We start from the raw sequence: 26,344 nt of genomic DNA, 5'->3' as shown, positions 1-26,344 counted from the left end.
CTCCACATCGTCAAGCATATTCTCCATCGACCGAATTCAATCTTTCATGTCCCCTCGAGCATTCCCGAGCAAGAAGCTGGCTTTGAAGGAGCATATTTGTTGATTTACCTACCGTCGGCACCAGTGAGATATAGCCTAATTGTTGACCTCCTTCAGCCGTAACGACTATGGTTCATCTCGTAGAACAAACGATGTCGCCCACACATCATTTCCCCCTCTCCACGCCGCTGATGTGACCAAAGGAACGGAATATCCGATATTGTTTGGGATCAGTAGCGCCGTAGGTTCCGCCCGACTAGCACAGAGAGATACATGCTTTCCATTAACTCAGTGAAGGGCATTTTTTACCTCACAAAATTCAATTTACGATCCGAAAGAAATGTCGTGTATGGAATTACACGAGAGTTTGTAGCCTATGTTTGCGACAATGCTGGGAGATCTTATGAAATACAGACGTTAGGCCTACTTTAAAAAAAGAAGATGATTACGCCCTACGCGTGTTCCTAGGTCAATCTAGTCATGCATGTTAATCAATTATCTATGTTCGTGCTATGAGTATGGTCTAGTAGCTAGACTATAGACTAGATCTAGATCTAAAAGCACACACAAGATAGATCTAAATCGTCTATGTTAAATATGATCTTAATGCTGTGGCATTTTCCGTCTCAAGAAACGATCTTTTCCCTTTGCAACTTCTTGTGTGACTAAAGAGGCCAATCCTTGATACGCAGCTGGGGTCACATGATGACTCACATGTTGGTATCACCAGGGGCTGTTGCACTTTTACCTTTCTTTCTACTAGGCCTACTGTTGAGCAACCCAGGACTCCTTCCTTTATGCTCGCTCTCCATGGGGATCTATCCAGCGCCATTTTTTCCCCAACTGTTATTAGTGTCGAGTTTGAAGAGCGAATTCATGTTGCGGCGCTCCTTCCTTCTGTTAGATCACCATACAGAATTTCTTGTGTAAGTCGATCTTGTTGCATTCTATGAACGTGAAGGCGTTTTAAATTTTAAACATAAATCAATCAATGAACAACTCAATATAGATCGTCAAGTGGAAGTCGCTAGTTTCTTTATTGAATGACCACACCTTCTTATCTTTTCTTTAAACAAAATAAATAAATAAAAATAAAAAGCAAAATATGACATAGGCCTAGGCCTATAGTTTTACACACACTAGTGACTTTCAAGTGTATAGCATAAACAAAACCAGCTTTAAGAAACAGTCATTTAATCTTGTCATCTGACTCTAGCTACACGGCAAAACCTTCATAAGTTAATTTAGGTTTAATCATCTGGACTTTAATAAAAGACTTTATAATCTAGATTCTAGAATCTAGTTCTACTATTAAATTATTACAATTTGATCTATAGGCTACAAACTCAAGATCTAGATCTAGAAGTTAATCTATCTTCTAGATTAATCTAGATATCTATTTTCTAGATCTAGTGACCAATGTAAACCAGATCTTGAAAGAAATGATTATCTTCATTTTTAGTAATATTAGGTCTAAGACAAATTAATATCTAGGTTACTATGCCAACAAGTAGCGTAACGGTAGTGGCGTCAAAAATCGTAGCATAGCCTAGATATTAATGATAAAGTTATAAAATAATAGAGTCAAGGTTGAGCATGACTTGACAATTTTTTCTCTAGAGTGTAGACTATCTATTCTATCTAGATCTAGATCTAGTTTTTGTCCAGTTAGTTTGAACATGATGTTTCAAACAGAATTACATAAACATGTATTAAACTAAGTCTATAGTTTAAACCAGGCCAGATGGCTGATCTGGAACAAAGAAAGATTGCAGCGATTGTTGGGGCTTGTGTGGCAGATGCAGCAGGTTCTTAACTTACATAATTATTCATAATAATATGAAAAATATGATAATAATAATACTATTAATACTTACTAACTTAGTTCTAGATTTAGATCTACTAGATCTATCTTTTATTGAATAGACATTATAGATCTAGATCTATAATAATAATATTGATAATTACTTAATATTATAAATAATTTATTCTAGGCTAAATTAGACTAGATCTAGATCTAGCTAATCTAGAAAAATACTAGAATTATATAATATTATAATTATAGTCACTATAGAATAAATAGAGATGATAGATCATTGATTCAGATTAATAATAATTAATATCATATGACTTGTGATATCATGACTGATCATGACTAGACTGTCTAGACCTAGATTCCTTTTTTTTTATAATATAAATAAAAGAATACATTTTAGTGCTATAGAATAAATAGATCTATAGATCTAGTAGTAGTAGCATAAATGTCCTAATCTAGACACCCTAAGACGCCTAAGTCTAAGTCCCCTAACTATAGTCATTGTAAGAATTAATGTATAGTCACTAATAATACTGGTCAGCCCTCTGGAATATCCACTCTAGTCTAGCTAAAGTCATTCAGATGTAGGATGTACCCTGTTGTAGATCTTTTTTTCTTTTTTGAAGCAACTTCTGCATTAGATAAGTCAAAATAAGATCTAATAGACTCTACTCTCTTGACTTTAGAATACCGGTAGACAATTATGTCATGTAAAAAAAGATTAGAGCAAATACGCTTACACCTAATTAGAAAAATCCATTGCTCTCAGAAGATATATCCAGAAATCCATGAATTTCACAAATTCACAGTATTTTTTAGAGAACCATGTAAAAGTAGTAAAATTCCCCTATTAGACCTTGCGATCTATAGGGCAGATGAAGTAAAGGTCATCTGTTTCTGTTAATGAAGGTATCATGTGGCCAGCACAACAACCAAACTGCCTTTACTTTTCCCCAACTAAAGTCAGGTACCCGTTAGAGCTGGGTGGACTCTGAGGCGCCCAAATATCTCGATACTGTATTAAAAATCCCAAGATTCAAACCTGGGACCCCGGTTTGAATGCCATGCACTTTACCACGCCTCCTATAAGAAAAATGTGTTACAAAGTAAAGTATATTTATATAGAAGATTTTTAAAAAATTAAAAATATTTGTTTTAAGCATTTATGCCTACTTCTCCCCCGAAACCCCCCCCCCCCCCCCACCACCACCACCACCACCACCACACCACCACCACCTTCCCTTAAAGCAGGGGTTCTCAACCTGTGGGTCGCGACCCCTTGAGGGGTCGCTTGACGATTTATCAGGGGTCGCCTAAGACCATCGAAAATATGGATTATATTTAGTGTATTCTTCTATTGCTCTGTATGTTATGGGAGGGGGGGGGGTCGCGGCAGAGTGGGGGATAGTAAAAAGGGGTCACCGAGCTTAAAAGGTTGAGAACCGCTGCCTTAAAGAGTCTGAGCCACAGTTTTGACATATTATATCATCAATTTTAATGCCCAAGAATAGAGGAATTCAAAAAATAAAATTATTAGTAGCAAGCAGACAAGTATTTAAAATTTAAAGTAGGTCAAGTACACTTACCCGTAATAATAATTTAGTATCTAGCTACCTATCAATAAATGTGATAATAATTTTTATTCTCTTAGATCTAGGTCTATTATCTATATTGTCTATAAAGCGATCTATATAGATTTAATTAGACTATAATATCTGTATTAATTACTAATAGGACTCTTAAAATAAAAGATGACTTGATTTGCCTGTTGAATGCATTATATAGTCTGAAACTAAACACTTAAAACATATTTCTCATGCTAGTCTGTATTTCTATGGATAATAAAGTTAGTATAATATAGATATGACTTTTATAGCATACAATACCATATTAGTATTAAAAATAAAATCATTAGACTAACTTACTTACTCCGTGCTTTTTTTTGTAATAAAAAATAGGTGCCAGTACTCAGTGATGGATTGCCTAACTTTTAACTACTAATAAAATGATAATAATAATTGTTAAAATACAAGAAAAGTAATAATTTCACACACACACACATTGAAAAAGGTGCCTGTACGTGCATACCGTCACAAAAAAAGCACTGGACTTACTAGATGTTACATCTGTTATAAGTACATCTAAAGCTGTGTTTTCAAAACTTTTTCCTCAATGAACACTTAGCATATTCTGAGTATTAAACAGAACACTTTGCTTATTTCTTAGAGAGATTTACTAGTTAATTATTCCAGTAGTTCATGGGACAGCTATTCAAGTCCTGAGAAACACAGTTTGGGAAGCCCTGATCTCTCTAGAGAGTATACTCTTAACATATTTACTTTTACACTAGTGATGCAAGTAGCTATGACATCTTTTGGGGATTCTAAATTCTTTCATCTCTTTATTCTAATATATCCTTTAGAAACAAGGTACAACATTTAAATATTTATACACCATTTTGACATTTAATCCAAAAAGAATATGTAATAAAGTAAAATTGTAGAGAAGATTTAAGTTTTTAACAATAAGCACATCCATCTAGGATGGCTGCCTGGTATGTGCCTCAGATTGTCATCACAAAATAATTGAAGATAATATATTCTAGCCCAAACATCCTGCAGCTCCTCAGGAGGGTGGTAGGCAGGATCGAACTCTGGACTTTTGTGACAAGAGTCAAGTGCATACCACCAGGGCTGGATTTAAGGGAGGGCAGGCAGGGCTACAGCCTTGGGACATCCACAAGAAAGATTTAAAAATTCACTTTTCGAGTGTTCAGCAACTTCGCATATTTTTTCTTAAGCGTTTTTTTTCTTCACATTTTTACCAACAATACTTTTAAATCTGACAGTTGGCATCACTGTTGTAGTTACAAACTGTCTACTTATAGTCAGTGGCGTCACTAGGGTGGGTGTCACCCGGTGCGGTCAGCTCATGGTGTCACCCCCTGCCCACCCTAATGACGCCACTATCTATAGTGTACCCATTATTCTCATAAAATATCTGTAGATCTACTCTGGGTTTACTACATTGCATAATTCCTGAAAATGTAAATTTTTTATAACTTAAGTATGCAATTAAATCATTTTATTATTTTAAATGAAGGAAAATTAAATTTATTTATAAGCATTCTCTTTCTTTTATAATATGGCATACTTTTACATATTTATATTTGTATAAAAGCTTTTGAAAAAAGTGTCCACAAAAAATCTGCCACAGGGCCTCCACATAACTTAATACCACACAACTTGTCAGCCATTGCTGGAAAATTGTTTTATCAATGTTAAATCATCTTGATGATGGCGATGCCAAGTTCTCTGTCTTAGTAGAGTCTAGATGTTTTCTCTGAAAAAGTATACCAGATTGTTTAGACTGAAACTGCCATTTCTGAATGTAATTCTAAATGAATTTAGCTCAGCCTTTGCACTGGGTCTACAATGATGATGTTATGCAAAGTGTCACGCAAGACAGAGAGGATGTGGAATTCTGGGTACCTTCTGCCAACCCTTATTACAAGATTGAAGGAGGAAGGAATACTTGTTATGGAGATCAGGCCTATGTCATGTTGAAGTCTCTTGTAGACTCTGGAAGTAAGCACAATTCATACCATTTTGTTAATTCTGATTAAGACATCTGTATGTGTGTAATTAAAAGTTGTCTTTTTTTCTGAAGGTTATGATTTTCCAAGTTAAATAATTTTTAAGCAGTTAATTAAATGCAGAAATGTAATTTATTTTCTGTCACCTAACTAAAGGGGTCTTAGTAATAGTTTCCAAAGTATTATTTATAATAGGTCTAGTAATAGTTTCCAAAGTATTATTTATAATAGGTCTAGTAATAGTTTCCAAAGTATTATTTATAATAGGTCTAGTAATAGTTTCCAAAGTATTATTTATAATAGGTCTAGTAATAGTTTCCAAAGTATTATTTATAATAGGTCTATAGTCTAGGTTCTTTGTAATGAACTGTTCAGGGGTTTTAATTTAGAGGTCTGTAGAATGAACAATTCAGAAGGTGCAATTTAGAGGTCTGTAGAATGAACAATTCAGAAGGTGCAATTTAGAGGTCTGTAGAATGAACAATTCAGAAATGGTGCAATTTAGAGGTCTGTAGAGTGAACTATTCAGAAGGTGCAATTTAGAGGTCTGTAGAATGAACAATTCAGAAGGTGCAATTTAGAGGTCTGTAGAATGAACAATTCAGAAGGTGTAATTTAAAGGTCTGTAGAGTGAACAATTCAGAACATGTGATTTAGAGGTCTGTGAAATGAACTATTCAGAAGATGTAATTTAGAGGTCTTTGGAATAAACAATTCAAGGAGTGTATATTTTAAGGTTCATGGATATCTTATGGATATCATTACTATTATTATTATAGCTTTTATATAGCGCTACTTTCATGCTTATAGCATGCTCAGAGCGCTTTGGTCCAATCTCATTTGTGGACCAGTGGGAGGGAAGGGGTATCTAGGAGTTGGTTTTCCATCCTGCCTTTAGGCGCTCAGTAAACGCAACTCTGCCCGAGTCGGATGTCGAACCTCGAGCCCCCTTCTAGGTAACCAAGACAAGCCAAGTTCAAGCGCACTTAGCCTCTTGACCACGCTTCTCATCATATGGATAGTGGTACCATCTTGTGCATACAAGCGCCTTAAACATTTTTAAAAAACAATACTTTTATATCTGATTGGGTGCATGCTTTTTATCTGGAGAGTAAGTTTTAGCTGGTACAATAAAAATGTGAAATATCTCTAATAATCTCATTACTTACTATATTATAGGTTTTAATTTAGAAAATCTGACAAAAGCTAACTATGACTTCTTTGGGCCAGAGTCTGAGTATGAGAAACCAGAATCAGATATCCAAGGTAAAATTATTTTTTTTTGTTACCGGTACATTGTTGTTTTTGTATGTGAATATTTGTATCCTGTCACATTTTGTCATCTGTTTGAGATCCACTAACTAATCTCAAACCCAAAACTGTTGTCAGTATTTTCTATCTACTTTATGTTTCTTGAATTATAATGGAAATGTCTTTGATTCTGAAGATAAAAGAAGAGTACATTGTTTTAGATGACTACGCAAACCCAGTTGCCACCTGAATACTTTGCCACACCTGATGTAGACAAAACTGTTGTCTGCTGGAGGTTTAAGTTCTTCATCAAGGGCTTTTCTTTGAGCCTCATGTGTCCTGCAACCTTCATGAGAGCTCTTTAGCTCTTACTGATGCAATCTGCTATCCTCTGTGCCAGTTAGGGCAAAATGGCACCTGATTTGATATTTATAGTACTTCCTTGGGCGCCTCTGTTAACCGACCTTTATTAAACTTGCTAAAAAGGATCACCTTCAGGACAGAAGGCTCAAAAGTAAAGTAGCAATTATACATAAAACACTGAACCATAATCTTCAAATACAAAAACAAAATTTAATAAAATACTCTGAAAGACACAAAGATAAAGCCACATTCCTCGTCCCATATGCTAGGAAAAATTTGTACAAATACTCTTTCTTCCCTAGTGCTATTAGAGCATGGAATGGGTTGCCTGAGCTAGCCAGGAAAACCAGTGACTTGGCAGAATTTAAGTCATTGGTTAATATGCATGACTAAATGCATGACGTGTAGGACGTAATCATCTTATTTTTTGAAGTAACGTCTGTATTATATAAGATAAGATAAGATAAGACCTTACAGCTGTAAAATGATAAGTAGTGCTTCTATACTGTCCACACTGGCCTTAAGCAGAACTTAGTTATTTTATATTTATAAGGTAGTCTTGCCAGCATATGCCCATTATGAAGCCAAGGCACCTTTGATAGAAGTGATCAGTGGTTGAGCCTTATTTGTTTTCTATAGAAGCGGCAAAAAGCGCTGTTGGAATTAGCAATATGGTTGTCTAATTCTCTAGACAGTGATTAATCTTTGAATTATAACATCCCAAATAATTAAATCTTATCTCCTATGCCTACTAGCAATTTACCCTTTCTATTTGCAATCATTGAATGTTTAATTTCTTCATTTTTACAACAGAGTCCTATCCTGTGAACAGACCATGGCGCCACGGATGCCTTAGAGATTTTATCAAAAACATTCATGATAAAGTTACACCACCAGGTAAAATTTGTATGACTTGCTTACTTTACAAAATATAACCCTTTTAGATTTGATTTTTTTCAATCATTCATGTCAATGTGTAAGTTAAGTAGACTGTCAGATTGAATTTAAATCTCTTTGAGAAAGCTGAGATATTTTCAGTTTTTTTTTTTCATTTCTTGTAAACATACGGACGTTCCTCCAGAAATGAATACTTCTTTGTCCTAGCTCAAACTTCTTGCAGGATAGCAGTGGGAATAGTGTCGGCAGGGTTTGATTCCCCGAAACTTTTGAGCACATACCACATGACCTGGCAGCCATCTTGGTAAATGCACTTGATCATATGATTACTCTTCATATCTATTGGCCACAGAAGTTGATGAATTGACATCATCTCCCCCATATAGTGTTTTAATGTCCTAGGCAGTTCGTACTGCAGTGTAGGGAAGGATACCAACCCAAGAAATTGAAAAGTTAACTGTACCAGTACTCAAATTGATAAAAATTTGAGTTGACCTTTAAGAAGATATTGACATCCATTTTTTCATTTACCGTACTATATCATTTACACAATGAATAAAAAAAATTATTTACTTTTAATGGACATTTAGGTCTTTAAGAGGACTTCACTTTCAATTATTTTGTGAAAAAAAATTGCAATTTAAACTTTTTAATTTCATGTTTTTGTATACCGGTATTGTAGTAATTTCAAAGGGGATTTTTTTTTTGTTTCATTGATCATTATCTGACCTCTGATCTTATATCTATTTAAAGTATCTTTTTGTCTTTATTACTTTCTAAAGGTTCTCCTGAGGATGACCAAATTGACTGCGCTGTCAGAATCATTCCATTAGTGGCTATGTATGCAGGTCACCCTCAAATGTTGGAAGTGGTAGAAAAAGGCCTCAGGGTCTTACAAGAATCTGATTTAGCTGCCACTATAGGGCTGGCTGCAGCAAGGTAAAAGGGCTTTTTTTATTTCTTCTTGCACCTCTAACATGATACCCAGAAAGAAATGTGATTCAGTTAAAACTGTTTGTATTTACACTTAGTGGGTACCTTAGTGCCTGACCTTCTCATTACCATTCAGCTGAAATTTAAATACATTGATTCTAATTTTGATATGTATATTATAAATGAATGTATTGTATTATCATCTCTGCCTTTGGTCCAGTCGAGGCCATATTCAATCTACCCCTTTCCTCTTGTCATCTCAGTTCTGGGTGAGTCTCTCCAACTGTCCCCAAGTGTCTTGCCCATCTGCATCCAAATCTCTGCACTTTGGATTTCTGGGCCATCTCCGCTTTCCCTTTTCATGTGGGTACTGAGTGCTTGTCTTGTGATGTTGGATATCCATTGCCAGCGTCTCTTCTTCAACGGGCTGCTGCTTTGTTTTTTTGCAAGTTCCTCATTGGTAATCATGTGTGGCCAGCTTACCAAAAGAATCTTCCTGAACAGGTGTTGAAGACCACCTGAATTTTCTTCTAATCTTATTTAATAGATGTAATATACTAAGTCAATTCATAACCTTAGAAACAAGGCTTTATTTCAATAAAACACGACTGATACACACAATAACACAGTACAGACTGGTCACGATTCACAGACTACGATAATGCAAACACGATTACAAATACTAGCACGATTACAAGCACGGGTAACACACAAGTTCATTTAACGATCACTCCATTCACCCCTCCTTTATTTCTTTCTGGGTCTTAGGTTATAAACATGCGTATGAAGGGAAGGATCCGGAGGTATCTCTGGCGTAGACTTTTCTCCTTGCATGTCGTAACTGTCCTGTACGGGACTCGAGTCAATATTGGCCTCTGGCATTGGGTGGCTCTCCTGTGAGTCACTGATGACTTCTGGCTGGTTGTACATCATTGGGGTGGGACTGTGTGAATTACTGATAGTTTCAGGCACGTAGCGACTCCCTGGTGAGAGATCCAAAGAGTCACCGACCTCTTGAGGCAGAATACCGTTCTCTGGTTCGAAAAATGTCCATTTTTCCCGCACGAATGACACATGCAGTCTTTGGCAGGGCATTTCGCTCTGAGATGCCGACTACCTCCACAAAAGAAACAATTAGTATTCACTGTTGCGATTGTTTCTGAGTCCACCATTTCTTCGGTTGAGATTGCCGATGACGAAAGAGATGACTCTACCAATTGAGGCGGAGTACTAAACGAACTGGATTCTTTTTGGGCCATGTCGAGAGTCTTGGCAATATCTAAAGCCATTTTCAAGTCAAGGGATCTTTTCTCAAGTAGCCTCTGTCTAATTACACTCGAACGCATGCCGCTAACAAAGGCATCGCGAATGGCGTCCTCTTCATTTTTGTCAGCACTGACAGCTCGGAACTGACAATCTCTGGCCATCACTCTCAGCTTGTGTACAAATTGATCAAGACTTTGATCGACTTCTTGTTTGCAAGTTGCAAGCAAATGTCGGGCCAATGTTTCATTAGGGGCCTTCACAAATAAATTCTCAAGAATAGAATTTGCTTCTGAGTATTTAGAACAGGTAGAAATATACTGATATAAGGATGGAGACACAAAGTTGCATAGCAGGTCAAACTGTTCGCTTTCACTAGCCCCTACCTTCGTTGCAAATCTGTCAAAACAAGAAATCCAATGTTTCCATGTAACTGAAGCATTAGTTGAATTAGGATGAGCATCCAGTCTATTGGGACGCAAAAACTTGTCCATTTAAGAATGGTTTTATTGAAATAAATTGTAATATACTAAGTCAATTCATAACCTTAGAAACAAGGCTTTATTTCAATAAAACACGACTGATACACACAATAACACAGTACAGACTGGTCACGATTCACAGACTAGGATAATGCGAACACGATTACAAATACTAGCACGATTACAAGCACGGGTAACACACAAGTTCATTTAACGATCACTCCAATAGATTACAAACATTACTTCAAAAGATAATTATATCCTATGCGTTTCTTGTGTCAATCTAGTCTTGCATGTTGATCAGTGAACTCTGACTAGTCATTTATTGGCTGATTCAGGCAACCCAAGACATAATTACTTGGGTGCAATCTTTAGCTTTCACAGTTCAACTAGTTTTATCCATCAAGATTTTAGTGGTTACATTTATTTCATTTCCGGTAATCAATTTTTAAGAATATTGGATGTGAGTTGTCTTTGATATAAATATTCAATAATTTTGCTGTATACCAAGTCCTAGCACATTAATTAACATTTTTACTGTTGTGTCCTTTTATATAAATTAATATCTGTGCTGTCTTTTGATTCTAATGTGTATCTTTTGAAAACTATGCACAGGATACTGGAACAGTATATTTTGCTTGGTGACCCTGGAGATGTTCTAACAACAGTTTCTAATAAACTAAGCGACGCTCATCGAGAATACCCCCAGGAGCTGGACAAAGCTGTGGCTGGGCAGATTCATCAAGTTGAGAGGGTCAGAAATGAGCCTCATGCTGTTGCGGTGAACAAATATTTCAAAAAGAGCTGACGTACGTTTTGTCATCTTACCTGTTAGACTTAAGTTCATTTTATATCAGGGTGTTATGGGGCTAGACACATGGACTATTGGTTAGGTTTTTTTAAAGCGTTCTTTGTAATAATGCTTGAGATTGACGAAACCTTGGTGATGCAGGATTGCAACAACATTGCTATTCTCACTAGAAGTATGAAATTAAGGAAGGAAATGGTTGCCTGGTCATGCGGTACGCAGGCTAGACTGTCGTTCGGTTGTCTCAATGGACCCAGGTTTATATCCTGTGCGCTGCCATTCCCTCTTGTCCTGTGGGATGTTTGGGCTGGGATGGTGGATTATCTTTAACTCTGAAGGAGCATCAACATTTTACAAACATTGGAAACATGTCAAACATTTGGCAAAACATTTTACAAACATCAGAAGAAAGTTTAAAGCTTCTTAAAACATTTCCAACTCTCATGCATGTGCATTAAAGGTGAAAAAAAGGGTGGGGGGGTCAAGTGCCCTGCTTCTCGTCTCAAGTTGATTTTTAACACTCCGGCTCGACATGGCCTAAATTGTGCCGATGTGCCTAAACTCAAAACTCAAACTCATTTTTAACACTGCTCTATTAGTTGCCTAACATTACTTGGAGAGAGAAACCTGGTTGGTTTTTGTGTTAGCCACATGACTTCTTGTTAACTGAAGGTCTTGGAAACAATCTGCTCGGCATAAAATAGAAATTTCACTAATTTTTACTTTTAGATATCGGTACGTGCAAATACGAATGAGTATTTAAAGTGTTTTTCATTAACTTCAAGCATTACTTTTTTTTTCCTCTCAGATTTGCCTGAGTCCTTTCAGTCCACTTTGCATGGTGTTGTCACTGCTGCTGGCTATGTGGCTGGCATTCGTTCAACCATTAAAGTAGGTGGTTGTAATGCGTCTCGTAGTGGTTTTATCGGTGCTTGTCTTGCAGCAAAGGTAAGAACTAGTAGCCATCACCAATACCATTTTTATCACAGTTGTCTGTCTGCCTTATTGATGTTTTACGAAAGGTTTAAAAAAAAAAAAGAAAGAAAGACTTAATGAATGGCTGAATGTTAGATTTATTTTTGGTGAGAAATGTTTGTTTGTTTTTCAAATGTGGAATTTTTTTAGAGGATGTCACTGTCGAGCTGAGGTCTATGGGGAAACCAGGGAAGTGAGTGGGATTAGGTAGCTATCGTGGACAATGTCAACTGTTAATTATGGAAACATTTCAACTCTACCTCATTTTCCCATGAGAATTTACATTTTTTAATCTGAAAAAAAAATTTCACTTTTTTTTTAATTTATCATCTGATAAAATAATATACTGACATATCGGTACCGGTACTGCAAAGTATGTAAAGTACGCCTTTTAGATCTTGTGATCTATAGGGCAGATGTTGATCTGATTATTTGACCCGGTTAACGAGGGTGTCTTGTGGCCATTACAAAGACCAACCGCCTTTACTTTCCACAATTCAAGTCAGGTACCCATTAGAGCTGAGTGGACTTAGAGGTGTTGTAAAAATCCCAAAATTAAAAAAAAAGTCTTCACCAAGATTTGAACCCAAGATCTTTCAGTTTGGAACCAAGCTTTTTTCCACTCAGCCACCTCAAGTGCAAACTTAACTCTTTGTTAATTCAAAACTTGAGTTTCTCTTAATTGTAAACTGTAAACTGGATTTTAAATTTTAGATAAATTGCCGTTATTTCAGGATGGCCTTGATACAATCCCCGAGAGCTGGAAGCTTAAAACCACAAGGTTTCCAGAAGTTTACGACCTTGCAACAAAGTTGGCGAAGTTAACTGTGTAATGGATGCTGTCCCTTTGATCTCATCAGACTGGTGTACATTGACAACTCAAAGTAACTCTTCACAGACTTTGTTTTTTTAACACAAAACTTTGTGACAGGACATGGCCATCATGCCATTAAATTTGAGCATCTTTGAATTGTTTGTTAAATTGGAGTTGTCAATAAACATTTCTTCTTGTAAACATTTCTTTGTGCCTAAACTCAAACTCAACTCATACTTTTAAATCTATAGTATATTTAGATAAGCGTCACTGCGCTAGTAGAAATTATTTGTGCATACTGTTTCAGATATACTTTTAAACCTATAGTATATTTAGATAAGCGTCAAGAACACCTTTTTTGTCACTGTGCTAGTGGAACAAAATGTTTTTCCTTTATTTTTATTTCTGGATGACAACTACCGTAGCCTACCTTACATCTACCACATAATCTTTTAAGTTCTTGTAACCTTCAATCATTCCAGCACCAGGCTAGAGTGAAACACATCCACTTTCAAAACTGCTGCTCAATAAGTTGAGAATGTTTCTTCAACACTCCAAGCTTGCATACATCTATATGAAAACTTTATGATAACTTTGGCGTAAATTCAGCAACGTCAACAGTTTGATATCTAATTTTGTTTTCATTTGTATGTATACAAGTATATGTGTTGAAAACATTGTAAATGATCCAACAGATTTATCATTACTTCCATTTACACTGTTGTTCATTAACATAATATAATTACTAAAAAAAATATATTGTATTATATACCTTTTAATTTTTTTTTAAATGTGCTGTTTTCAACTTTGTTACAAATTGATGTTAATTTAAATTCCACAGTAATAAAATTTATTATACCGTACATTCAATGTTTCCTTGTCAATTCTGTTTCATAAACATTTGTTTCATTTTTTTTGGTTATTAAAGACAGTTATGTGCAATGAACTGTACCAGCATATAATTTGCCAATCTCTTGCAAATAGCAGAAGACCTCGACAAGATTACAAATTGTACCGGTATAGGAAAAGTAAAAAATAGTACCCCATCAATAAAGGCAGAAGAAAAAATTCAGAAGACCAAATATTCTAATACAAAATGTCAAATGTTTATTTATCTAGATCTGACATTTGTGGATACCTAAATGCTGCTAGTATAATCATAGGCAACAAACAAGCTTCCCCCCCGCTCTTCCCCGAAACATCTAGGAGAAAAACATTCTTAAAAGCTAAAACAAGTTAACATATCTATGGCCTCCTTCAGTCGCGAAGCGACTATGGATCATCTCATCTCGGTAAGATGAATGCCTGGGCATTAGCTGTGGTCAGAATGATGTCGCCCACACATCAGTTCCCCACCTCTCCACGCAGCTGATGTATCCAAAGGAACGGCAGTGCCGATACAGTTTGGGGTCAGCGGCGTCGCTGGTTCTGCCAGAGTGTAGCACTGGGTGCTGCAAACTGCTTTAGGGTCACCAGCTCGTTTTTTTTCTCAGGGTTGACTCCCAAAGCCTTTCCCATAATTGGGTATAGCTGCAAGTTAACATTAAAAAACATCCTTTTTGGACACAATTTAAACAAAAAAAGTACCGTATATAGATCTTCTACTCACTGATTATTAAAAACAAACAAACAAACGCAAGAACTCCTTTGGTACCATTTATTGAATAAATGTCAACATTCAAAGTTACTAGTCTACAGTGATCATAATGTACATTTCACGTGTAATTTTTGGATCCTTGTATGAATGTAGATTATGTTTGCATCGATGTAAAACACAGCTCCTCCAGGATAATTAAGATACTGTTAGTATTATTCTTAGAAGATGACAAAAGTGGTCATCATTCACAGTGGCGGCCTTAGGGGGTTGCAAGTTGGGCAACCGCCCCAGGCCCCGCGCATGACAGGGGCCCCTTGAAAGATTCAGTTTAAAAAACCAGACCAGTTCTCAAAAACTAAGATCTGTTACTCCATATTTATGAAACCTTTTCCTGCATGTATAAGGCTATATGATACCAATTACCATATGCAAGCTCTTAACATGACATTTTTGGTTTCGAAATACCGTTCAGTTTCTTTAAAGACAGCATCTTATGACCTGTCGATTCCAAGAGACTATCATTGTTTAACACTTCACCTTGGCTTGAAAAAAAAAAAACACCAGTTTGCACAGCGAAAAACCAGAAAAGTTCCTCGACTAAATATGTCTGTGACCGTCTAAGCAACTATTTAGTGTCAGTTTTATTGTAGGCTAACTGTTCCGGTTTTCCTCGTAATAAATAGTTAACTTTCCGACTCCAGCAGGTTTAGCAGAAACTATTATTATCTAATTTGTTGATTTTTTAAATGCAAAATGTTTCTGAATCTTTAATTACATTGATTATTAAAAGGCAAAATCTTACAAGCAGAACAATTACAAGTCAAACGGCCAACAGTAAGGTAGGCCTACTATTTTTTGGAACAAAAATAATGTCTTATCTTATATGATACAGACGTTACTTCAAAAGAAGAAGAAGATTACGTCCTACGCGTCATGCGTGTTAACCAATGACTTAAATTCTGCCAAGTCACTGGTTTTCTTGGCTGGCTCAGGCAGCCCATTCCATGCACTAATAGCACTAGGGAAGAAGGAGCATTTCTACAAATTTGTCTAGGCATATGGAACGAGGAATGTGCCTTTATCTTTGTGTCTTTCTGTGTCTTTTATTAGATTCTGTTTTTGTATTTGAAGATTATGGTTCAGTGTTATATGTATAATTGCTACTTTACAGCGTCAGAGGTGGACGAGCCCGCTAACTATAAGTGGTACGGTATATATAGTCTACCCTTACGGCTCACATCCCCGCCTCTGACACTCGCCCAGGGCTCCACGCTCTGCTAAGGCCGCTTCTGTCATTCAACATCTAACCACGATGGATGAAGTAAACACACACATCGTGGAAATATTCAAAAGCTTAATGGCTATGGACCATAATAATATGGACGTAAAAAAAATTAGCACTCTTTGTTGTTGGAGCTACAAAAAGATGTATACCAAAACAAAAATGGCTAGTTTAACATTGCTATGGCTAGCAAGTTACTCCAATTTAACTTCAATTATTGTTATTGTCTTGTGCTTTTTTGCAATGACGATTTTCATAGGATTCGTTAGGTAATTGACTCTATCAAGATCTACCTAATAAAATCTCGTCTCAATGTTGTAATTTTACTATTTTTAGCCTTGGTCAGTTGAGTTGGTGTATCACTCATGATTTATCATTTACGACTACTCTAGAGACACTAGAGTACTCTAGACTACAGTCTTAGAGTCTACTGTGTCTGTGAGTCACTGAGTACTGTGTGTGGACTGTGTCAGTGCCACTGCTGACTGTGGCCTGTGCCACTGTGGCGGGCGACTTGTTTGACTCTTGTCATGTATATTTCTCACACAACTCAAATCATTCTAACTACGTGTCAATTCTGACATTGTCACAGTGACATTCTGTCCATCAATCTAGTGAATCTAGTCTAGCATTAATCTACATTTTTTTAAAAATTAACAAAGAAACTCGAATTATACCCGATCTCTAGCAATTTTTTTTTTGAATTAATAGCTACAAAAGTTTGGTATAATGTAAACAAATTAATCAAGGAACGGTGGATACAAGACAGAACATGGAAATTGATAGATGAGAGGAAAGAGGCCAAACGTAGACGAGATCAGAAAAATGAAACACAGGATCGCAGCCTAGCGGAAGAAGCCTATAGGGAAGCAGATCTGAAAGTAAAGAGAAGCTGTCGGCGAGATAAACGGGACTGGATTGAGCAGAAGGGACAAGAGGCACAAGCAGCTGCAAGCAGAAATGACACAAAAACCCTCCATCGTATTGTCCGAGATCTCACTGGAGCAAAGAGTGGACATGGGGCACCAATAAAAGACAAGCAAGGCAAAACTTTGTTAACGAAAGAAGAACAGGATGCAAGATAGGTAGAGCACTTTAAAGAGACCCTTAACCAACTGTCACCAGACCTAACTTACATATTCAAGGACCCCTCTCCAGACAATGATCTCAAGGTCAAGACAGACCCAATAACTGCTGAGGAGGTTACCATGGCCATTGCAGTGCTAAAGAATAACAAAGCACCAGGACTAGACATGATATCAGCAGAAATGCTAAAATATGGGGGACAGTGCATTGTTAACAGAATGACTGATCTCTTAAATCTCTGTTGGCGAACTTCAAAAGTCCCAGAGGACTGGCAAAAGGGAGTGATTGTAAAGCTTCCAAAAAAGGGCAACTTGGCAGACTGCAACAACTGGAGGGGCATTACTCTCCTCTCTGTCCCAGGCAAAGTTTTCAGCACTGTTTTGTTGAGACGGCTTCAACAGTCTGTAGATGAAAGGCTCAGAGAAGAACAAGCAGGTTTCCGAAGAGGCAGATCATGTACAGAGCAGATTTTCGTTTTACAAAATATCATAGAACAAAGTCTTGAGTACCAACAACGGCTAACAATCAGTTTTGTGGACTTCAAAAAAGCGTTTGATAGTGTCCACCGAGAATCACTATGGAAAATAGTTAGAGAATACGGTATCCCAGAAAAATTCTTCCAGATCCTACGACACCTTTACAGTCAGTCTAGTTGCTGCAGTAAAACAGAAGAGGGAACAACAGAGTTTTTTACAATCGAGACAGGTGTGAGACAGGGGTGCATCTTATCTCCCTTCCTTTTCCTCCTAGCCATCGACTACATAATGAGGAGAGCAATGAACCAGACTGCCTTTGGTATTCCATGGCATGAACAACTCCGATTGACGGACTTGGACTTTGCTGATGATGTTGCACTACTCGGGGCTACAAATAAATGCATTCAAGAAATGACAGAGAGCCTAGACAGAGAGGCACCCAAAATTGGCCTCCGCATTAACTTGGATAAGACTAAAATTATGCGAGTGGGATATAAGGCAAAGGGTGTCCCCGTCAGACTTGGCGAGTTAAAGCTTGAAGAGCTGGACAAGTTCACGTACCTTGGCAGCATCATAACAAATGATGGAGATGCTTACCATGATGTAGCGTGCCGAATAGGAAAGGCAGGGAGCATTTTCCAAAGGCTGCAGCCTATTTGGACTATCCAAGCCATTGGACTCGAGACAAAAATACATCTTCTCAACACAATCGTCATTCCAACTGCTACATATGCATGTGAGACGTGGAAGTCATCTGTCAAAATTGAGAAAAGACTAAATGTGGCTCAACAGAGATGGCTGAGACGGATTTTGGGAGTCAGTTACACAGACCGGATCTCAAACAAGGAAATCCTATGCCGAACTGGAAGTCGAACACTTAGTGAGGTTGTGACTGAGCGTCGCATGAGGTTTGCGGGACATGTTCTACGTCAAAATGAATTACGCACACCAAGAGTTGCGATAACATGGAAGCCAAAACGAGGAAAGCGCAAACAGGGACGTCCTCGTATTACCTGGCGACACACCTTCATGGAGGACCTCAGAACAGTGGACACCAGGTGGGAGGAGGCTTCAGACATTGCCAGTGACAGATCATTATGGAGACAGCTTGCCGCCCAATGCGCCGAACGGCGCGGGAGGACCTAAGTCTAAGTAAACAAATTAAACTTGCGCTGGACCGTCGTTCGGATTTATCGACGGTCGAGGGTTCAAACCCTGCCCGCTCCCATCCTCCGTCGTCCTGCGGGAGGTTTGGACTAGGAAGTAAACTATCTTCAACTCTGAAGGAACATCCGAATTATGTAAAACATATAATATATTACTATCCAGTGAATGATTTATCTGGGAACAAGTTACAATTTGTCGGTGAATGATTTATCCTGAACCAACTGTCTGTGAGCCAGAAGTCGGTGAGTGATATGTCGGGTGAACAAAAAGTCATGAACAAATTGTCATGGTACCGGTACCCTAAAAATATATCAACTTAGATAGTCTAAAAGAAGCAATTTAATAAAGTAGAATGTTAGATGACTAGGTCTAGAATTATTTACTATTTAGATCATTCAGTAGACCTTCTAGCTGTAGATATGATAAAATCATGTGTAGTACATTCTAAATTTACATGATTATCTTATCTTATAGATTATGTTACTTAAAAAGAGAATTACATGTCCCTATTTTTGGGATCTTATACTTTATCTGGCAGGCATTGACCTAAAGAGTACAACAGTCTGGCTTTATACTTATACTTAATATAGCACTTGAAAAAAACTTGAATTTCTTCCATGGTATTTTATAATACTGGTATAGATTGTAAACCTATTTTTTTCCTACAGATAATATATACGGTATGTCAATAATAGCCAATTTGAAATTAGTAAAAAAAATGGTCCTAAAAGCTGAATGTTGAAAGCTCAATCTGTTTTCCGCCCTACTGTTTTCCTTTGTTAGGCTTTGTCCTCGTCCTTATTGTGTCCACCTCTGGGCACACAGTTGTCTGGTAACTGTAAATGATTGCATGAATGATTACATTGACATATATGGATACATGTAGGAGGTAATAACCTAGTTTTCTTCTGTCGTCTTCTGTGGTACTGCTGTTTGAGAAATTGTGTGTCAAGAGTGGTATTGGCCTGTTCAAGCTAATTATCAATTGCTAACATGGCAGGGGAAAAAGAAGACAGGCTTATAAATTATTTAAGTTGAACTTGGAGCTTGATTTTGTTTCTTGTACCGGTACTTAAGTGTCTGTACTTGGAGCTTGATTTTGTTTCTTGTACCGGTACTTAAGTGTCTGTATCAACTATTGTACTTTATTTGAACTAGGTCAATCAACTTTGAAAAAAAAATGTCATCCTATTTTGTGCAGTGAATGAACAAGGAACTCGCACATACAACACTGTATTCTAATTTAATCTTGACACACTATGTACTGGACTGGGTATTGATATAATTTTGAAGGTTTTATTTTCAGCATCTCCTGGGACCAGAGTGGCAGAACCGGTATAGCCACAGGCGTGGCCCAGAGAAATATGGTGAAAGTGTGCAACCCATTTGTCTTGCACCTGGCCCAGACAAACACACAGCTCAAAGGTGATTAGCAGAGTTTTACTTTTAATGTCTTGCTAAATTTAGTGGAAAACTCTACCTCACCTGACCCTTAGACCTGGCTGTGTGGTCATTAGTATGCGCTTTGAACTGATTGTCACAATGGTCCTGAGTTCAAAACCTGCCTGCTTACGTCCCCTATCACCTACCTGTAAGTTTGGCCTAGGGCGTTATAGTCCTAATTTTTTGAAGCTATGTATTGTAACTATATTGTCTAGATGGCAATTAAGGTTTATAATTTAACAATATTGTCTAGATGGCAATGAAGGATTATAATTTAACAGTATTATTTAGATGGCAATAAAGGTTTATAATTTAACAGTATTAGCTAGATGGCAGTGAAGGTTTATAATAGTTTAACAATATTATCCAGATGGTACGGTAATGAAAGTTATAGTTGTCTATCAATATTATCCAGATGGTAATGAAAGTTTAAGACCATTACCACTTCCGGTGTTAACAACCCTGCGGAACCACTACGGACAACTCACAACTGGCTCAAGAAAAACTGGTCGCCCCCACCTCTGTTACATAGATGCATAAAAAGGGACCTCAAATCAGTGAACATCAATACCGACCATTGGGAAGACATAGCACTAGACCGCACCAGATGGAGAGAGACAGTGACCAAGAAAGCTATGGACAGCGAAAGAACATGGGCCTCAGCTCTGGAAGAAAAACGTACAATGCAAAAAAATGGCCAGCTCCTCTACCACCGAAGCGAAAGCCACCTTAATCTGCAATATTTGTGGACGGGAGTGTCTCTCCAAAATAGGGCTCCACAGCCACGTGAAAATGTGCGAGATGAACCATAGTCGTTCTACGACTGAAGGACGCCAACAATGAAAGTTATAATTGTCTGTCAGTATTATCCAGATGGTAATGAAAGTTATAATTGTCTATCAATATTATCTAGATGGCCTGCACATGAAGTTATCCAATCTGTGTCCTAGCAAGATCTTCATTATTTGGGGAGCTAAAATAAATCCATTCCATGACTTGATATTGAAAACTGGGAGACATATTTGCAGCGTGCTGGAGTCTGGGGACTATCTGGCTTTAGAAGCTCTTCATGCAGATCAAGTGAGGTAAGTCTCCATCTTAATAAAACTATTTTTTATTTGCATAATAAAAGATATTTATTGTATTCTTTTTTAAATTGTAGAACAGCCATCATTCTTATTTTCAACTAATGTTTTAGTTGGTTCTACCAAATTATTGAAATAGTAAATGATTGGGCTTTAATTATGTCAGTTTTCCAGAGGCTGGGGAGCACAACTTGAGCCTGCCATGTCCTGCAGCAGTTAGTAGCCAGATTTTAGGAGACATGCCTCGTGTACGTTATCCTGTATCTGTGTTCACTTTGGTCAACGATGAACAAATCGTTACATCTCTGCCCGATGAGGACAATTCAATTGTAATTTTTTTTAATTTTTAATAGATTTATCTTTCTCTTCTCTAGAATAATGTCTAGCTTATTTTTGTGTGTAATGTCTAATTTTATGTCAGTTAACTTATTTCATGTAATATGTATTGTCTTGCTACTATAATAGTTCCCCTTTCAGACCTTGCGATGGACAGATAATGTATAGGTCACCTTTTTCTGTGGTCCCTTGTTAACGAGGGTGTCATTAAGCCAGCACAATGACCTTTACTTTCTTTTTCCCCCAACTAACTAATGAGCTGGGTGGACTCAGAGGATCCCAAAATAAAAATAAATGTCCCAGTATTCGAACCCGGGACCCTTGGTTCCCAGAAGCCCAGCGCTTTACTATTCAACCATCACACCTTCCTTGCTTCTGTAGTCTAGCGTACCGTAATTCTAAGTTTAATGCTGAATGTACTGCTTAGTGATAGGATATAAAAACAAGTACTGTACAGATGTTGTAAGATAAGACTAGATTTGATTAGTACCTATGAAAAATTCAACATTGCTCTTTCTGTCATCAGCTTGGTCTAGTTTCAATCATTCACCTGCAGGATGACAAAGTCACACAAAATTCACACATCATACGCCAGTTTGTGAAGACTACAGGTGTTCAACTCTACTCTTTACAGGTGACTAGCTTTCAGACACTGATACAATAGATATCAGATACCAGTATAGATATATACAGGGTGGGGCATAAAGACACTTTCAGACACAGATACAATAGATATATCTTCAGATACCAGTATAGATATATACAGAGTGGGGCATAAAGACACTTTCAGACACTGATACAATAGATATCAGATACCAGTATAGATATATACAGGGTGGGGCATAAAGACACTTTCAGACACAGATACAATAGATATATCTTCAGATACCAGTATAGATATATACAGAGTGGGGCATAAAGACACTTTCAGACACTGATACAATAGATATATCTTCAGATACCAGTATAGATATATACAGAGTGGGGCATAAAGACACTATCAGACACTGATACAATAGATATATCTTCAGATACCAGTATAGATATATACAGGGTGGGACATAAAGATTTCCCACTTTTGGAGGGGGCACCATATAGGCTGTAGTGACAGTAGAGAGGTAGGACAGACAGGTTTTGTTTGGCCAGGTTCTATCATTAGAACATTTTGTCTTTCTTTTTCCCAAGCCTTCATGAATTAGACAGATGAACATCGTGACTTTGTTTGAAGCATATAATGAAAACAAACTATCTGTAATAGCGACTCTTTGGGATCAGTCAAAATATAGCTGTACCAGACAGGAAAACTATTTTGAAAACCCATTAAAACAAAATATTTTTTTTATACCGTATTCTTTCAAAAATTTAAGCTCGTTTTCCAGATACGGTATTTGGGTTCTTTTGATAGATTCATTAAAAATGTGAGAAAGAAATTTCTATAAATAAAATAAGAACATAAAATTAAAATGTTATTTAACCTTGGTTAGGCCAATAATAGAATATGCATCCTCCATTTGGGACCCCTCAACTCAAGAAAACATTAAGAAACTGGAACAGACACAAAATGGAGCAGTGAGATTTATAACAAACAGATATTAACATTTGACTAGAGTAACACCTTTAGTAAAATCACTAAATTTAGAAAGCCTTCAGGACAGAAGACTCAAAAGTAAAGTAGCAATTATACATAAAACACTGAACCATAATCTTCAAATACAAAATTTAATGAAATACTCTGAAAGACACAAAGATAAAGACACATTCCTTGTCCCATATGCTAGGACAAATTTGTACAAATACTCCTTCTTCCCTAGTGCTATTAGAGCATGGAATGGGTTGTCTGAGCTAGCCAGGAAAACCAGTGACTTGGCAGAATTTAAGTCATTGGTTAATATGCATGACTAAATGCATGACGCTTAGGACGTAATTATCTTCTTTTTTGAAGTTACGTCTGTATTATATAAGATAAGAGAGACCTTTATGTCCCACCAAATATATCATCAGACTTGCATCAGGTGGCCTTATTTTTCTTTCTCAAATGTAACGACAATTTGTTGTTCATCTTACTTATTTCTTCCAAATAATGTTTGTTCTTAAACAGAACATTGAAATGCAGTTTGGGATCAGCAGCGTCACTGGTCTGCCAAAAAAATAGCACTATGTGCTGGAAGCTGCGTAATCAGCTCTTGGATTTTTTTTCTCAGGGTTGAATCCCAAAGTGCAAGACAGCGAAGGTTTCAGCGTTTTTCCCTTCTGATAAGCTGGTAGTTTAACTCTTTCTCTCCGTAATTATTTACCACCTTCTGGTGGAATCAACGCTGGTATCGTCAGGAGAGAAAGAGTTAACAAGGTTATGAGCCCCTCCAGTGTAAAGCTTTCTGGTTTATGTGCCCCCCCTTCTCATGTCAGTGTTAACAGTTCTGAGCCACCTATGAAGACCAGGAGCTGTTGACTGGTTGTCAGAGGCTATTTGAGATGCATGCCGTTGGAGGCATTTTATAATTTATCAAGTGTTTATAACTATTATCACTTCCAGCAATGACAACCTTGCGAAATCTATCCCGTTTTTATATGCTTGTTGTTCTGTTGTCACAGATTAATAATAAATTACTGTAGACATTACTAATTAATGATGATAATAACGAGACTGTCTTTATCAAGGTAGATATATATAACTATCTTTTTATTTCCATCCGATCCTTTGCTTTCGCATAAAACATAAACAACAAACAATGACGTAACATCATATAATATTAGCACACTTGTAACAAAGAGTTGTCTTAGTGAAGATGTCATTTAAATTTAATGCCGACTTTGTCTTGTTCCATTCTAAAGTTAATTTCTTTAATGTTTTCAGCCCTTGTATTTATCAAGTGGTTCTGAAGTCAGTCGCGTGAACAAATCTGAAGCCACCTCTACAACTTTAGATGACTTCAGTCAAGAAAATATTTTGGATACCGGTACTATAAAAAGTGGTAAAAATACAAGAAACAATCCTAAAGATATTTCAAATCATCCTGAGAATGACAAAGACAGTGATGTAACCCATTCTTCCTCAGGCTCAGATAGTGAAGGGAGTGACGTAGAAGAGAAACCCAGAGTCTCTGAATGTGTTGTGTGTCAGTCCAGGCAAGCCAAATGTGCTCTCCTGCCCTGTCGCCATGCCTGCGTGTGTCTGGGCTGTTTCAAGTTACTAGACAGGTGCCCCATGTGCCGAGGGGACATAGACTCGTATTTCTTGTTAAGTGACAGTGATGAGGACAGCCTGGAAGAAGATAGCGTCACTGATTTACAACATCTGGCTGTCAGCGAGTATTTCTCGCAGGCCTGGGAGAGGTTGAACATTCGATTAAATACATTTCTAGGATTTCGGTAGCACAGGGCTGAAATCATCCTCTTTTGAAAGCCTTGGTTAAAAACCCTGTGGTTGTGCATATTTTAAGTACAATAGAATCCAACAGAATACTTGGGGAAACACAAACAGCAGAATAAGACAGAAGGAAATTTAAAAATTGATCCCTACAGAAAGTTCAGATACTTTCTAAAGTTGGAAGTGATCCCAATAATGACATTTTATTTTTGCTGGATATCTGGTTGAGACTGTCTTTCAATGAATCAACTATTTTTTCCAGACCTTGCGATCTATAAGGCAGATGTTGTGAAGGTCATCTGTTTCTGTGGCCCACTTTTAACTAGGGTGTCATGTTGCCAGCAGAATGACCAACCACCTTTGCTTTCTTCCAACTAACATCAGGTACCGTACCCATTAGAGCTGGCTGGACTCAAGAGGCGCCCAAAATTTAAAAATCCCAGTCATCACCAGGATTCAAACCTGGACCTCAATTTGGAAGCCAAGCGTTTACTGCTCATCCACCACGTTTTGAAATGTACCTCTATATTTAAAACCAAAATTTTGTGTTTTCACTTGAAAATGGATTATTTAAATTGGAGAAATTTAATTTTGAGGTAACAAGACAAAGAGTCTCTAACTTTTTTTTGAAATGTTTGAAAACATCTTTAGTCTCAATAGCAAAGGAAATATTGGTTTGGGACGACAAAGGTTGAAAATACATTGGGTTTATTACTAACAATGTCTCTTAGAGCAATATCAAATTTATCCTTTCAATTCTTGTGTTGCTAAAGTGTGTACAGCTTTAAGTTTGCCCCCTATCAAAGCAATATATTAAGACTGGACTGCCAGCTCCATATTTCTTGTAAGAAGTGAAAGATGGAGATTCAGGCTCCAACTGGGGACTATGGATAGTCTTAAGACTCTAGAGGCTAATCTGTTGTCTAGATGTCTTTGAAAAAGGTTGTTTTAAAAAGCATATCTCTAAATGTGCCATTTTCTAAGCCAAGTGTCTGTGATTAATTTCAAATAAAGTATTTATTATAGGCTACATTTCCAGGATTTTGGGTTTTATTTACTGTCGTCTTGGGTTTTTTTTTTGGTTTAAATCCATATAGTTAAATGATGTTTGCTCTAACTTAAACTTATCTCATTCCTTACACAGAGATAGATGGTGTCAGCAGACAAAAGAATAAGTTTATGTAAGAGTGCTAGTAGTCAGTTTAACTAGACATGTCCTCTGATTAGTTTGGCCCCTTCTCAACTTAAGAAATAAGATACCAGTAACTC

General features: G+C 37.1%; 2 protein-coding genes across 2 annotated transcripts; both read left to right on the top strand.

Moving 5' to 3' along the window:
• Positions 1 to 1,617: 1,617 nt before the first annotated feature.
• LOC106054482 (crystallin J1A-like) lies at positions 1,618 to 14,099 on the top strand. Its single transcript, XM_056023773.1, has 8 exons — positions 1,618 to 1,847; positions 5,266 to 5,442; positions 6,630 to 6,716; positions 7,878 to 7,961; positions 8,744 to 8,900; positions 11,255 to 11,448; positions 12,256 to 12,395; positions 13,157 to 14,099. The coding sequence occupies exons 1-6, from the start codon at positions 1,784 to 1,786 to the stop codon at positions 11,445 to 11,447; spliced, it is 762 nt and encodes a 253-aa protein (XP_055879748.1). The 5' UTR covers positions 1,618 to 1,783; the 3' UTR covers position 11,448; positions 12,256 to 12,395; positions 13,157 to 14,099.
• A 2,128-nt stretch (positions 14,100 to 16,227) lies between these two features.
• LOC129925010 (cell growth regulator with RING finger domain protein 1-like) lies at positions 16,228 to 26,122 on the top strand. Its single transcript, XM_056022862.1, has 6 exons — positions 16,228 to 16,384; positions 20,151 to 20,269; positions 21,201 to 21,372; positions 21,539 to 21,701; positions 22,235 to 22,342; positions 24,563 to 26,122. Exons 1-6 carry the CDS (start codon positions 16,260 to 16,262, stop codon positions 25,079 to 25,081), a joined length of 1,206 nt encoding a protein of 401 aa, XP_055878837.1. The 5' UTR covers positions 16,228 to 16,259; the 3' UTR covers positions 25,082 to 26,122.
• The last annotated feature ends 222 nt before the right edge of the window (positions 26,123 to 26,344 follow it).

This window comes from Biomphalaria glabrata, chromosome 3 (assembly GCF_947242115.1).
Source record: "Biomphalaria glabrata chromosome 3, xgBioGlab47.1, whole genome shotgun sequence".
Lineage (NCBI taxonomy): Eukaryota > Metazoa > Mollusca > Gastropoda > Planorbidae > Biomphalaria > Biomphalaria glabrata.
Note: the sequence above shows the minus strand (reverse complement) of the source record. Positions and strands in the feature narration are given on the sequence as shown.

Bases quoted from the DNA above. Each gene is read 5' to 3' on its own strand.
- LOC106054482 (XM_056023773.1), top strand. From the start codon at position 1,784: ATGGCTGATCTGGAACAAAGAAAGATTGCAGCGATTGTTGGGGCTTGT. The intron at 1,848-5,265 runs GTTCTTAACTTA...AAATGAATTTAG, and splicing joins TTGTGTGGCAGATGCAGCAG to CTCAGCCTTTGCACTGGGTC. The intron at 7,962-8,743 runs GTAAAATTTGTA...TACTTTCTAAAG, and splicing joins TGATAAAGTTACACCACCAG to GTTCTCCTGAGGATGACCAA.
- LOC129925010 (XM_056022862.1), top strand. From the start codon at position 16,260: ATGTATACCAAAACAAAAATGGCTAGTTTAACATTGCTATGGCTAGCA. The intron at 21,702-22,234 runs GTAATTTTTTTT...TTCTGTCATCAG, and splicing joins CCGATGAGGACAATTCAATT to CTTGGTCTAGTTTCAATCAT. The intron at 22,343-24,562 runs GTGACTAGCTTT...TAATGTTTTCAG, and splicing joins TTCAACTCTACTCTTTACAG to CCCTTGTATTTATCAAGTGG.